Below are 14,282 nucleotides of genomic sequence, written 5' to 3'. Positions count from 1 at the left end.
TAGCTGCTCCCAGGATTGGTGCCGCTGGCTCCCGCCAGCAGGGCTGGGCCTCAGGCTGCTGCTTCCCTCCCTAGAGCCCCCCTTGCTGACGAGCTGTTGGGACCGTACCCCCCCCCCCCCCCAGCTGAGAGGGAGGGGATGCAGGCACCAGTTTTATGGGAATAAATGGGATTTCCTGGATCGGGTCTGCTGCAGGGCAGGATACCCCTGGAGATGGCCAGGCCAGGGCACCGCTGCTTGCTGGGAGGAAGAGGAGCAGCGAGGAGGGCTCGCAGCTTCTGTGCCCCTCACTCCCTCTACCCGAAATGCCATCGGTGCTAGGCCGGGCTGCGGCGCCTGTGCCCCAGGCACCCCTGCACAGGGCAGGGGCAAGCGCTTCCCTGTGTGCCAGGCCCGGGTCGCCCGTGCCGTGCCACCACGCGGCCTGGGCTCACCCAGCATGGGCTCATCTGGCGTCGCCGAAGGCCTTGCTGGGGTACAGCCCCGAGCCCTGGCCCTCCCCAGCAGCGGCCACCACGTCTTTAGGGACCCTGAGGCACACACCACACCAGTGCCTCTAGAAAGCTTGCTCAAACAGCTGAGCTCTGCTTTGGTCTAAATCTTTGCTGGAAGGGGAGCTTCTCCTCCTCGGCTCGCTCGCTCTCCCTCGTGGGCCGCCGCAGCCCAGCGCCGAATCCTGCCGTCTTCCCAGAGGGCTGCGGCTCCCTCGGAGCGGTGGAGCAGCCGGTTTAGCCCTCGGCCTGGACGCGGGCTGCACCGCAGCAGTGCAGCTCGCGGGCCACTCGGGAGCGTGCGCCTGGCTGTGCTATGCCAGCTTGAGAGCTCAAGTGCATCGATGGCCTTTCGTACAAGGATGCAGGTTTTGCTCCTGACCTTCTTGCTACACGAAAATAGCTGCGCGCTTCCTCCTAAATTAACACACTACGCAGCTGTTTGCCTTCAACGAAATTGCTAACGATCCATGAGCAGCTAGCGTTGGACTAGATAACCCCTCCTCCACCGCAGACCAGCCGCAAAATGTCCTGTTTTACTGGGTTCCCTCCTTCCCTGGCAGCAGCGGCACTACCCGGGGAGCTGCAACGGCTTTGCGAAAGCAGCTGTGCAACGCGGCGGCTGAGTGGGAAGGTTGGGCGCGATGACCTGGAGGACGCAGAGAAAGGGGGGGACCTGGGGGGACCCTGTGCAGCTGGCACTGGCTTGGCGTCGCCAGAACCGCCGTCGCTGCCCCTGCCGCCCCCTCGGAGCTGGTTTCCTTAGGGGGCTGCAGGTCCCGCTGAGCCCTTGCCTGCCTGGGGAACATCCACTCGGGGCATTCGGGTGTTGTGCGGGGGTGTTTGGATGTTGTAGGGGGGTATTTTTTTGCCCCCTCCTCTGCTTCCTGACTTTACTGTCCGAGGTGGTCGGGGAAGCTCGCTGCCCAGCCGCATCCCCAGCCCATCACCCCGCCTCGGGGCGCGGGCGCTGCCGACCCCCGGCCCCCCGCCTTGCACCTGGGGAAACCCGCTGCAGCGGCCGAGGGTTTCCTCTCGGGGGGAAGGCGCATCGGCGGCGGGTTGAACGCCGGAGCCCAGCTCCGACCGCCGCGGCTCCGGGCAGAGCCGGGTGCGGGGAGCCGCGCCGGTGCGGTGCGGTGCGGGCAGGGCAGCGGTGCGGTGCGGTGCGGTGCGGGCAGGGCAACCCGTGCATTTCCCCGCGGGCCCCCGGCCGCCCGCGCCCCGCCGCCGCGCACTCCCCGTCCTCCCCGACGTGGGCGCCTCCATCAGCTCCCGCCGGCACGACGTCCCCCCCCCCTCCTCCCCACACACCCACACACTCTTCCCCGTCCCTCCTCCCCGCCACGCCGCAGCGGAGTGGTTTTGCAGCCTGTGCAGCTCCCCGAGAAAGGCGGTGATTTTAATCTCTCTCTTTTCCCCCCCCCTTTCCCTTTCTGCTCTCCTTCCCCTCCGGCGCGGACCCGCTCGGAGGACGCCGATCCCGAGGCCGCGCCGCCGCCGCAGCCGCCGGCCGAGCGCCGAGGATGGCCGGGGGGCGCCGCGCTGCCCCGGCGCTGCTCCTTCTCTTGCGTGAGTACCGCCAAGCCCGCGCTGTCGCGACACGGAGTCCTGTCGCGATCAGGCAGCCGGTCGCGGCGCGACAGACCGCGCTGCTCAGCGCTGGGTCTGTTGCACCGCGGCCGGCTGCCTCGCCGCGACTCTGTATTTTATCGCGACCGGAATGCCCCATCGCGACCGGGAAATTTCCTGCTCTTAAAATAAAGCCGATTAATTGGGGGGGGAGAAACGGAAGGGAAAACCCCAGGGCAGGGCGGGGGGCCGGGGCCGCTGAGCGCCGCTGTGCCCGCAGACGCCGCCCGCCTGGCCGCCGAGCAGGAGGTGGAGAATCTCTCCGGGCTCTCCCCGAGCCCCGAAAAGGACATTTTCGTGGTGCGGGAGAACCGGACGACCTGTCTCATGGCGGAATTCGCCGCCAAGTTCATCGTCCCTTACGACGTGTGGGCCAGCAACTACGTGGATGTGAGTGCGGGGCGTCGGGTCCGGGTCCCGGTCCGGGTCCGGGTCCGGGTCGGGGTCCGGGCTGCGCCGCCGCACGCTGCCCCGGCAGTGCCGGGCTGGGGGGGGGCGGGGGGAGCGGGTCGGGTCGGGTCGGGTCGGGGAAGCCCCGCAGCGCCGCGGGGGTTTCTCGCCGCTGCACGGCGCTTCCCCGCCGGCGCCCCCGAGCCGAGCCCCGCCGCTTCCGCAGCTGATCACGGAGCAGGCCGAGATACCGCTGTCCCGGGGCGCCGAGATGCGCGGCAAGTGCGGCACCGACGAGGCGGAGCTGGAGATATCGTGGCTGGCCCGGGCGTACAGCCTGCGGCTCTCCTTCGCCAAGGTAGGGCGGCCGCCGGGGGGCCGCGCCGGGCCGGGCCGGACCGGACCCCCTGACCCCCCCGGGCCGGGCCCCCTGACCCGCCCCCCCCGGGCCGTGTCTCGCAGGAGGGCCGCAACACGTCGCGGGGGCCGGAGGCGCTGTGGCGGCTCGCCCGGGTCCAGTTCACCTACGACACCGCTGAGCGCACCTACTTCAAGGACGCCGTCAGCCGTAAGGCCGCGCAGATGGCCCCTGTACCCCCCCCTTCCCACTCTGTGATTTTGGGGCGGGAGGGCTGCTGCTTTTTGCCCCCCATCAGCACCGTATCGTTTTTTTAAACGTTAATTTTCTCCTCGGTTTCGATGCCCGTTGAGCATGTGAAAAGCGTGCCGTTTGCCCAGATAGCGATGGGCTCGACATGCCCAGCTATGTCTGCGCACACCTCTGCGCCAGGGAGGCTCTGCTCCCCCCTAGGTTTGCTCGCTCTTGGCTTTTGCTCTGTTTCTACATCATTTCTCCCCAGAAATGAGTTGCCTTGCCCTGAAAATTGAAATCCTGTCGGCGGCGAGTCATCCCTCGGCAAGATTTTCAAACTTCAGGGAATTGCGTGTTTATTGCTACGTTACGGGTTTATGGCATAAGACACTTTGGACGCGGTGGAGACGTTTGGCGCTCCAGCATTTATGTCCCCAGCCCGCGGTGGCGTGGGTGCATGGCCCACCCGCGGCCTTTGTGTGAGCCGGCGGGAACAAAGGGCTGCGGAGGAGCCGGCGGCGGCGGCGGCAGATCCCCCGTCCCTCCCTGCCGGGCACCCGGTGGCCCTGGTCTGTAAAATATGCGCTGTGTAATGAGAGCGTATTTTCTTGCAATCTCTCCTTGGGCGAAACGGTCACCCTTTATTTTCGGGAAAGGTGTTATGGCCTGTTTCGCTCTGCAGTAAGGTCTCCAAATTGTGCCGCTGAATTTGGAGCCCGTGCGTGGCGGCAGGAATCGTCATTTCCCAAACGCGGGGACTATGAGTCCCACCTGAAGCTTATATCAACGTATACATCAGCAGGAAGGACTTGTGCTTCAAGAGCAGCAGAGCGTGCGGCCGCTTTGCTGCAAACCCGCCGCTCAGCCCGGTGCTGCATCTGTGCGCTGGGCCAATAATTTATTGGTCACGTCAGACTGCCGGGGGGTGGGGGGGTGTCTCACTTTTCTCCTGTTTCTGCCCTTTGGACAGCCGGGAAGCACACAGCCAGCTCTCACCGGCTCTCCGCCTTCGTCACCCCCGCCGGCAAGTCCTACGAGTGCCAGGCGCAGCAGACCATCTCCCTGGTCTCCAGCGACCACCAGAAGTCGGTGGAGCTCTTGCTGTCCGAGGTCCGCGTCCAGCCCTTCGACATCAGCGCGGATTTTGTCTTCAGTGAAGGTGAGGCGCGGGGCGACGGCCTGCCCCCGCGGCCCGGGGGTGCTCCCCTGCCCTCTGCCCCCCCGCCGAAGCGCCGGCGCCTCCTCCCACGTGGTGTTGGGGCGCTCGCTCCGGCCCCGTCAGCCGGCTGCCCGCCGCGGTGGCCACAGCTCAGCCCGTTGCCCTGGGGCGGGAGGGGACCACGGGGTGGAGGTTGGCCAACCCTTGGTTGAACGGCCGTGGTGCTGCTAGCTTGCGTGGGGGCTCCTGCAAGGCCTCGCCTGGCCGGGTTGCAGACCCTGGGGCTGCCTGCTGCTCCTCGCCGCCAGCGAAGGGGCTTCTGGCCCAGCTCCTGCGGCTCCTTCAGGCACCGCCGCACGCTGGGGTCAGGCTGGGCTGCTGCAGGAGCTGCCGGCGGTGCCCGCAGGCCGGCTTGGCTGTCGTTATAGCGCGGGCGAAAGGCGCAGGAGCGGTGGCTCCAGCGAGGGACCTCCAGGTGCACTGGGCGTTTTCTTGCTCGAGGCGAGATGTTTCTGCGCTGGTCTCCGTCCTTGTGCCGGGCTGGTGGCGGCTAAACACCGCGGTCTGCAGCGAGAGCGGCCTGGGATGCTGCGGGAAGCGGCTGTGAGGATCCCGCGCGCACGGGTTTCGCCTCCTCTAGAGTTTCTTTATGTTTTGGGTGAAGAAAACGCGAGTTAACCCTTGCTGTTCCCACAGAGGGGGCAGCCGGGCTCTCGCTGCGATCAGCAGCGGCGTTGCTGTGAATCTGGACGCAGCGGGAGTTTCACCGGGGGCATCTGGCTCTCTAGTCCAGGCAAAATTCATGCTAAGCCAAATTTTGCTTGATTTTATTCAAAGGAATACGTGGAGTTGCTGCATGGTCTCAGCCTGCATTTTTCCTCAGGTTGAATGGAGCCTTATAAACGTGTTCACCTGAATTAGGACCTCAAGACTAGTCCCCTTCTTACAGTGTAATTTTAGTAGATTAATTAGCTCCATTATTATTACCCCAACAAGATGCAAGTGAAATATGTAATTGCCAAATCTTTCGGTAACAGACTAGAACATGGGAATGTTATTTTCAAACCTAGCATTAAAAGCGCTGGGCTTTATTATTTTGCATCTGGGAGATACTGTAGAATGTGATAAAAAAACAGCACTTACTACAGAGCCGAGCACTTACTCTCATGACTCACATTCCTCTAAATGATGTAGTAAATATGTGCTATTATGTACCCTGGCTCTGGCAGAGCTCTGGATGGCTGAATTACTCACAGCAAAGCCCGTATTGAATAGCGGAGGTTTTGTCAGTGGGCACAAATAAGTCCTTTCTCTCTCTCTCAAAAGTAGCACCATGCATTTTGCATAGGCTACAGGGGAAAAAAAAGGTAGAATTGGGTAGTTTCTTGCCATTTTGGTTGGCACCGCTTCTCCCTGCCCCTCCTGCTGCGGATCCGCTTCCCACGCTCGGGGGTGTCGCTGTGCCGACCTTGGAGGGGGAGGAAAATGGTGTTTAAAGTGTGTGCGTCTGGGCTCAGCTTTAGCTATCGTGTCTCTGTGATACCAGACCAAACTCAGACTTCGTTGCCAAAGGGGCCAACCTGAGTTTTTCGTGATATCCTCACCTGCCTCCACGTTCAGGCCATAAACCTATTTTTCCATCATCGTCGTTGCTTGGTTTTTCTTTTTTATCCAGGACATGGTGAGACCCTGGCTGGTTTAGCAATCGTTAAACGCGTGTGGGGAGTCCTCCTTTTGCGGGAAGCGGGGTTTGTCTCCCTGTCAAGCTCTGTGGTCATCGTGGCTGTTATTTAACGACAGATTTTTTTATTATTATTTATTTAATTCTGCTGGACGTTGAATAGCAGAGAGCACGCGGAGGAGACGGTCAGCAATGTGGAGGGAGGTCACCTAGCAGCAAAGGCTCCTGCGGGGCCCCGGCGCGTCCCCCCGGCTGAGGCCCGGCGTGCGCTCGGCACATGCATGGCGAAACGCGTCTCGCGCGGGCCTTTGTGGGGGCTGAGAATTCCTGCCAGCCCCAAATTACAGTAATTTGCCTTCTCCTTTGTGCTTCATTAATTTCCCATTAGGCGAAATCCCTATTAATTATGAACAGGCTACATAACATTTTAAAATATTTCGGCGCAGACAAAGCGGCCTCCTGGCTCACCGCGCCTGGGAGGGGCAGCGGGGCCGGCGCGCTTTTGCCACAAAGACGTGGTGGGGAAAGGTTTCGTCGTGCGATCCCACACTCTCCTGTCGGGAATAGGCTAAAAAAAATTGCGGGGCATAATTGCTTGCTTTTTGAATGTTTCCACTCATGTGCCAGAACATCTTTTTGTTAAGACATTGCTTCCAACCCTCACAAATGTTTTTTTTTTAACCTGTTTCAGTGTAACAGCAGCAGGACTTTTTTTTTCTTTTCTCTCTTTTCATTCAAAGCTTGCAAAAAAAATTGTCTTTTTGCAAAAATGTTTGTGCACATCTTTCAGTTTACAAGATCGGTAAAAAGAGAGATGAATTAGGAGAACACGCAAATCAGGCAAAGAGCCCCGCAGACACTGTCAGGGCTCTTGATCCTAACCAAAAATCACAAAAGTGCCCAATCTTATTTTTTTCTCCTTTTTCTTTCTTTTTTTAAGCTGGTCATTTATAAGGACCTGTCTCAAACCGTGTGCTGCCATGCCAGACACAGTTTCACCAGGCGGCGACGGTGGTTTTTTCTTTGCTTTTTTTCTTTTTCCCCCCTCCATCTGTTTGCCTCGCTGTTGTGTCCGTCCTCCTACCTGCAGCTGCCACCACTAGTTGCGGGAAGCCGCTTCCCATTTTTTATCTGAGGGGGCTGCTCGCTCCAAAAATTGGGAAAATCTGGAAATCAGTGTCAGCCATTGCCCTTAGTGATTTCGGCAAGCGCTGCGATCCCAGGGATCCAGAGTGAGAAAAAAGAGGCGCCGGGAAGGGCTGTGTGCCAGCAGAAGGCAGGGTTTGGGTGCACACGGTGTCCCCGAGTTTGGGTCTGCTGTGGGCTCCCCGTGCGCTATCCCTTCCCGGCTGCCAGATTTTCCTTTTCCGAGAAATAGGGAATAAGCGTCGTTTTCCTCACTGCGCCGCCAGGCCTCAGTGACTTGAAGTGCTTTGAGCTCTTGGGGTGGAAAATGCCCTATAAATGTTAAGTCCAAGAGGAGGCCTTAGATGCGTCCGTCTGGGAGGGGATGGTGCTCGGCGGGTCGGTGATGCCCGCGGTGCTTTCTGCCTGGTTTGTGCCTGTGCCGCCGGGGCTTGCTGGCCTGGCTTTGGGGTCTTCCCTGTTGGCTTTGCTGCTGCTGTTGCTTTAATCCTCCTTAAGAAGTGGCAGGACAATGACATATCTTCCTTGGCTGCTTGCAGGAGTTGACACCGTCTCGAGTTGTGCCTCAGATGCTTGCATACAGCAGCGGCTTTCTGGGGACGGGGGAGTTTTGGCCACATCCGCTGAAAAAGCACGTTTTGTGCTCTGCAGCCCACATGTTTTGGGCAAAGCGATGAAATAAAATAAGGCAAGGAGGGTTTTGGAGTTGGGGGGTCTGAGCTGGGAGAGCTAGCTCGTTTGAGGAACAGTGCACGGGCCAGCTAGCAGTGCTTAAACCGGCATTTGAGCATCGGTGGGTATTTTCATTTTGGTTCAAACCAGGCTTATTTCAGCTTTGTGTAGGCTTTAAGCTAAGCGGCTTTCTGAGCAAAATCGGCGTCCCCAGGAGGCGGCCGCGGTGGTTGGGCTGGAGCAGCGCGGAGCGGCACGTCAGCAAGCCCTGCCCTGCCGGGCCGAGCGGGTAGGGTTGCTCCTCAGACACGAGTGCTTTCTGCAAGAGTGCCTGCTGCTTCCCTGTACCCGATTTTTTTTTTTTTTTTTAACATGGTCATTAAGGTCTCCGTGAGCAGGTCACCTCGGATGCCCTGGGTTGCCCCGTCCGCTAGCCTTCCCGCGGGCAGGGGCTGGGAGCACCCACCCGCTGCTGTGTCTGCGCCCCGGCGCTGCGGGGCTGGTGGGGGCTTCATAGCCGAAACTGGAAAGAATTTCATAAAGCTCTGGAAACCAAATTTTGGGAGCTAAATAATAACCAGGAGGGGTTTGATTGGTTCCCCCCCCGCCTTAGCACAAACAAACAAAAAGCCTGCATTGCAGCAACTGCTGAATTGTCTGTAGCACCGTCCTGGTGATTAATCACCCCTCTGGTGAAACAGTAAGGGATCGGGACTGAAAAGCACATTTTCTTTTTTTTAGACTACATTCCCCGCTCGCTTTTTCTGTTTCGCTTCACTTGCAGTTTAAAACACTTCATCGCGGCGTCCCCAAGCCGCAGCCGCTGCGGGAGCCGGCTGCGTTGTCCGCGGCCCGCGTTCGCCGGGAGGCCGGTGCCCTGCCGTCACCTCCGGCACTCGCCCGCTTTTTGCTGCAGGCAATTAGACCGCAGAGCGCGCGATTTTAGCAGTTGTGCCAGATCTCTGCATCTTGCAGTCAGCTGCCCGGGGAGCCCCTCCGCACCGGCTTTAGCCATGGGGGGGAATTACGTTGCCGTTTGTGTATGTCTGCCTACCACGCACTTAGGGGGTTTTTTTGGACATAATTAATGTCTTCATTGTTTTCAGCAGGATCTGGAGTACTGTGAAGAGGCAAATGCAGGGCACCGTCCTTCCTTTATCCCATGACTTTTTTTCAGGGTTGGCATTTTTCTCCTTTTTGCCCCACCTTGGCACCATCAGCTCTGCTGTCCTTAGTCGTGGGCAAGCAAGATTTGTGTGGAAAAAAGTAAAACATGATCAAGTCATTCACGCCTGTGGCAGAGTGTGTGAGCGAAAGGGTCTCGAACTGGAATTACCGCAGTAACTTGCTTTCGGGTGTTTTCTGACTTTGGCGGCCTTGCCTTTGCAGGCTGAACAAGTCAGAGTGTTTTCCCTTTGTAGCCATCGTTATTTTCTACGGCAGGGTGGGCTGGGGCTTCCCGTTGCTCTGCCGTGAAGCAGAGACGAGCCAGCCCCCGCGGCACTCGCAGACCGCCTACGGCGTTGGGCCGAAAGCTTGGTGTCTTGCCTGACGCGCGGGGCAGGCATACGTTGTTTTGGCTCATCTTCTCGGGGAGCTACGGCTGAAAGCACGTGGCCACGGAGGGACTGTGCTCAGGAGGAATTGCCTTTTTCGGCTACTCTCAGGCTCAGCACAATCGTGTGGGCTTTGTCTGGAGTTAGTTAACGACAGGAGGCCCTAGGGCAGACCACCAGCAGGGGTAAATCGGTGCAGATTCAGAGTTGCATCTTCTGTTGAAGGTTTGGGTCAGGCTTTGTGGAGAGGTGGGAAAAGCACTGTTAGATCTCGGTCATCATGCAGATAGAGGAGGGAAAAATATCTTTCAGTGATGAACAGGGTACGTCTGATGTGGAATTGTGAACTACAGACATTGAAGCCTCCCATTACAGTGTTTCTAGTCACTATAGCTAAATAAGCAGAGCAGATATTTTTGCCGTGGTCAGGAAGCTTGCAGTTACGCTGTCCCGTCCTCGACAGTGTCGCGGTTGCATTAGCATGGCAGGGCAGGCTTGACGAGGCGCTCGTGGGCCTGGTGGTGCTTCCTTCCAGGGCAGCAGCGGGCTTGGTGACAGGTATCTCCTGCCCCACCAGCCTGGCCTTGGGACGGGGGCTGCAGGTTCCTTCAAAGCAACTGGTTTTGTCCCGGGGGCTCCCGAGAGGGCTGCTTTGCTCCCTTGCTGCAAGGGTGGATTTTGCTCCGCCGGGACCCCTGGAGCAGTGCCGTAATTCATTGCCGGTCGTTTCTTCGGGAAGGCTGTCTCGTACTGCGGCGAGAGTTAGCGTTTGGTGTTAATGTCTCATCATTCACTTTCTGTTTCCTTTCCTTTCTCTACCTGCAGAACATAAATGCCCGGTGGACCAGCGGGAGCAGCTGGAAGAAACCCTGCCTCTGATTTTGGGTCTGATACTGGGGCTGGTTATTGTGATAACCCTCTGCGTTTACCATATCCACCACAAACTGACAGCCAATCAAGTACAAATTCCTCGAGACAGATCTCAGTACAAGCACATGGGATAGGTGACAGGATCGAGCAGCCCACGTATTTGTCAGGGAGATAAAGCAAAAGCACTTTTTTCTATGGGTGAGGAAACGTTACTGGAGCAAGAGAGGGTATTCACAACACCTAATCTTAGGTATTTCATGGACATACCCAGTTACGGCTGGGGTCCAGTATAGTCAGTGGAGAGACACAGCCATCTACACAAGGTGACTTTGAGCATCTCATTTCTGGAGTCTGGCTGTTGCCTTTGAAGTGGGTGGTATGAATACCTTCTTAGGTCAACTGGGCCGGTCACATGGAAACAGAAGTACTTCACATGCCAAAACACTGGAAGCAAAATTAGCCTCTTAGTCCTAAATTAGGACTCTTCCCCCCAGTATTTTGCTCCTTGCACATGTTCAGCCCTCTCTGCTCACGCACGTGCAGGGAGCAGGACTGGGGAGGAGGACCCATCACACAAAACTCCTGCAAGGTCCCCCAGCTAGGGGACCCTACCCACATTCCCGAAATTTGCACTCCTATTAAGGAAAGCATGAAGGGGCTACAGGTGTGTTTTGGAAAAAAATACAGGCCAGGTTCTCAAGCTGGCATAAACTGGAGTAACTCCAGGGAAGCAGCTTGCAGCCAGCTGAGGAACTGACCAGATACCTAAGGCTCAGTGAAGAAAGTTTGTTTTTGCTTCTTGAGACACATCTGAATTAAACGTTTAAAAAAAAAAAAAGTGTTGATGCACAAATTATAGAGTGCCATGCTACTGCAAGTCAACTGAGAAATGCTTCTGGCTGGACATCCTGCACGTATTGTGATTGTCTTTGAGATGTTACATTGCTACCTGCAACCGTTATTTTCACAACGAAACAAAAAAAAGAAAACAGAAATGTTAAAGTCACTATGCAGAGAATTCAGGTATAATCTAATGTAACAAAAAAAAAATACAAGGCAACCCTTGAAATCTCTCCTTAAATGTACACCATTTTTAAAATGAATTAAAATATGTACATATCTAATACTTGATTTGCCTTCTCATTTTGAAGTGACATCATGTTTTTTTTACTGATCCCAAGAGCAGAAAGGTGCATGATATCTAATGGGGTTGATGTAAGAGTATGTAGTCTGAACAGATGTTAAATGTAGATTTTAGTGTAGCAGTATTTTTGGTGCAAATGGTTTGCAGAAGACATAATGGTGGCCAAGGATTCTGTGATTTGTTGGCTATTTATTTCTAATATTCTTCTAATATCTTAACTGTTTCTTTCTTGTGTGTTCTGTGGGAAATAGCATATTTTGCTAGGATCCCATCCAGTTTCCACTGAAACTGTGGACTTCCATTGGCTTTGGTGTTACTTCAGCAAGAGTTAGTCTAGCCCTTGGGTTAAGTTAATGTATGGAATGTACCGTGTTCTTCTCATACTGATTTTGTCCAGCCAGTGACTCATACAAACTGTCCCTCTCCAGCTTAAAATAGGGTAATAAGCCAAAAAAATATTAATTTAAATGTTGAAACAATTACCTGTGCTTGCACATACTTACAGAAAAAGTGTATAATTTAGGGTTTGACTTTCAGCTACAAGGCAATGTAGCCGAAACGTTAAAGCAGATGTAAATTACACTGATGAAATACCCCTACGCTGAGGTGAAGGCGCGACTGTCGCTCTTGGCTGTACTGGCTTACACCTGCGCTTCAGTAGTGCCAGCCATGGATGCAGGGGGTCTCTTGGTAAGATTAAAAATTGGTGTGGGAGTACAACCTAGCCCCGCGGTAAGTGAGGTTTGCTGGTATTTGGGAACGTACAGTGCTAATTTGGCAGCTTTAAGGCTTGGCTGGCCTGCCTGCCCAACATGCCGTCACTGGCACCAGTGTAAACCAGAGTTTGCTCTTATGTTGACTGGTTCCAAATGGGGTCTCCTAAAAGGCATTCCCTTTGGCAGCAAATGGGAGCAGAAGCCCAAGATGTCTTTTCAGGATGGTAGATGTTTTTCATCAAGATTCATGGCAGCAGAGAAGACAGTTTGAAGGTTTAGGGAAAATAACCCCAACAACCCAGAAACACCCCCCCCCCAAGCACCCTCCCCCACATCTCTTTCCCTTACCCGCTTTTCTTCCAAGTGAAAACTGAAGAATGTTATATTCTAAAAACAATGGAAAAAGAAAGTGCAGGACCAATAAGCAGCACTCATGGTCAGTGTGACAAAGCTCACCAAGTTCTCGGCAGGTGCCAGCAAAGGCAGGTGAAGGCTGGAGAAAGAGGCTGCAGCGTGTATGGGAGACCAACAAGCAGATGATAGCACAGAGCTGGGAGAGGACAAACGAGCTGCTTTTTAATGCTGCAGTCTCCTCCACAAGTTTTTGCTTGTTGAGGTGAAGAGGAAGGTGGACATAGCAAGCATCTTCCCTTAGTCATGCCTTATTCGTGGTGCCAGGTCTATGTCAAACTAACTCGCCTGTTTGTTTTTCTTTTGGATGTAAGAAGCAAAGTTACAGCACTAGTGGTGCTTGTGGCATGGTCCATTTCTTATAAAACTCACAAATGTAGGTGTTCTGGGGGGGGGGCTTTAGCTGACCAAGTGTCATGGCCTACAGCAAACTGATTATTAGTAAAAACAAAAAAACCTCAGGTGTTTTTAGGGCAAAAGTAATACAGGCAGCTGAGTGAGGGCCCAGGCGAAGCCTGTGAATAAACAGATGAACGGGTGCAGCCGTAGCAGCGGTGCTCACAGGCTCGGTGAGGCCTCGCTCTCCTCCGCCTTCCAGCCAGAGAGGCTGCCCTGGCGCCAGCTCCCGCCGGGCTGCGAGCAGCTGCTCCCTTGTTTGAGGTCCGAGCTTGAAAAAAATAAAAGAGGAAGCAAACAGACAAACTGCAGATGCCAAATGAGCCCCTAGGTTGTCATTTGTCTTCTTCACGCGTTTTGATGCGATGGCTTTCGGCACCCTTCCTGCTGCCCTCCGGGGCGCTCACCTCTGCGGCCGGCTGCGAGCCCAGCGCCAGGCCGTGAGGCTGGGGCCTCCACACAGCCGCTTCCTCCCCAGGAGCCGAAAGCCTTTAGAGTCAGTTTGCTTCTGCTCTCTTTACACGTTCATCAGGACCCATCCCTCACTTTTTTTTTTTTTTTTTTTTTTTTTGGCCTTGCAAAGCTTGGGTTAGTTGCATATCAGTTTGCGTGTTGGCCTCTAAACCAGTGACATAAAGAGGGTCCTCCCAGTAGCTGTTGGTGGGACCCCAGTCTGCATTGCCATTCCTTCCAACCCACAGTGATTAAACTGCTTTCGCAGAGCTGGTTTGGCGGCAGGAAAGGTGATCCATAGCTGATGATGGGCTGACAGAGACTTTAGCCGCTTTGACGGCTCTTTATCCAAACCGGAGTGGAAGGGGCAAAACCCACCAGTCTGCAGCACCTGACAGGCTACAATTAATCTTTCTCAGCCCCCATCGGAAATGCCAGTTCAGGGCTTACCTGGCTCCGTTTGAAGGCAACACAGAGGCTGGTGGATGGAGCTGCTGCATGAAGGTCATCTCAAGGCCAGCTTTCCGAGGAGCTGGGGTTTGCAGTGTCTCATGCAAGGGAGCTGCTGGTAGGCGGTGGTCCCTTCTAGGGCCTCCTGTGTCCCCATTTGCAGGATGTGAGTGAGCCCGTCATGTTGCCATAATGAGATTCTTTCTCCAAAAACGTATTTGAGACAGAAAATCCTCATTTAAGGTCATTCAACCTTCCAAAGAAAACATGGTCTTTTCCATTCGTCGCTAAGAAACCTTCCTCGAACGCTGCTTCCTGAGTATCGGCACGCGTGGCATCGCAGCAACATTTCTGAATGAAGCACTTGCTTTTTAAAACACAGTGTCCTAGAAATTTTCTAGCTGAAAAGTTCTGACTTTCACTTTTTTTAATTCATTGAGAAGTCAAAACTGACTTAGGACGGGGGAAAAAAACCGCACAACCCCGTGTTCAGTGTGCCATAACAGTGCATTACAAATGCTCT

The 14,282-nt window shown here is 55.4% G+C and overlaps 1 protein-coding gene across 1 annotated transcript; it reads left to right on the top strand.

The window, feature by feature from the left end:
- Positions 1-1,806: 1,806 nt before the first annotated feature.
- Positions 1,807-11,315, top strand: LAMP5 (lysosomal associated membrane protein family member 5). Its single transcript, XM_026094758.2, has 6 exons — positions 1,807-2,063; positions 2,344-2,513; positions 2,740-2,871; positions 2,976-3,081; positions 4,076-4,264; positions 10,145-11,315. The coding sequence occupies exons 1-6, from the start codon at positions 2,018-2,020 to the stop codon at positions 10,321-10,323; spliced, it is 822 nt and encodes a 273-aa protein (XP_025950543.1). The 5' UTR covers positions 1,807-2,017; the 3' UTR covers positions 10,324-11,315.
- The last annotated feature ends 2,967 nt before the right edge of the window (positions 11,316-14,282 follow it).

This window comes from Dromaius novaehollandiae, chromosome 3, assembly GCF_036370855.1.
Source record: "Dromaius novaehollandiae isolate bDroNov1 chromosome 3, bDroNov1.hap1, whole genome shotgun sequence".
NCBI classification, from domain to species: domain Eukaryota; kingdom Metazoa; phylum Chordata; class Aves; order Casuariiformes; family Dromaiidae; genus Dromaius; species Dromaius novaehollandiae.
This window is presented reverse-complemented; position numbering and strand designations above follow the sequence as displayed.

Bases quoted from the DNA above. Each gene is read 5' to 3' on its own strand.
- LAMP5 (XM_026094758.2), top strand. From the start codon at position 2,018: ATGGCCGGGGGGCGCCGCGCTGCCCCGGCGCTGCTCCTTCTCTTGC. The intron at 2,514-2,739 runs GTGAGTGCGGGG...CCGCTTCCGCAG, and splicing joins GGGCCAGCAACTACGTGGAT to CTGATCACGGAGCAGGCCGA. The intron at 4,265-10,144 runs GTGAGGCGCGGG...CTCTACCTGCAG, and splicing joins GGATTTTGTCTTCAGTGAAG to AACATAAATGCCCGGTGGAC.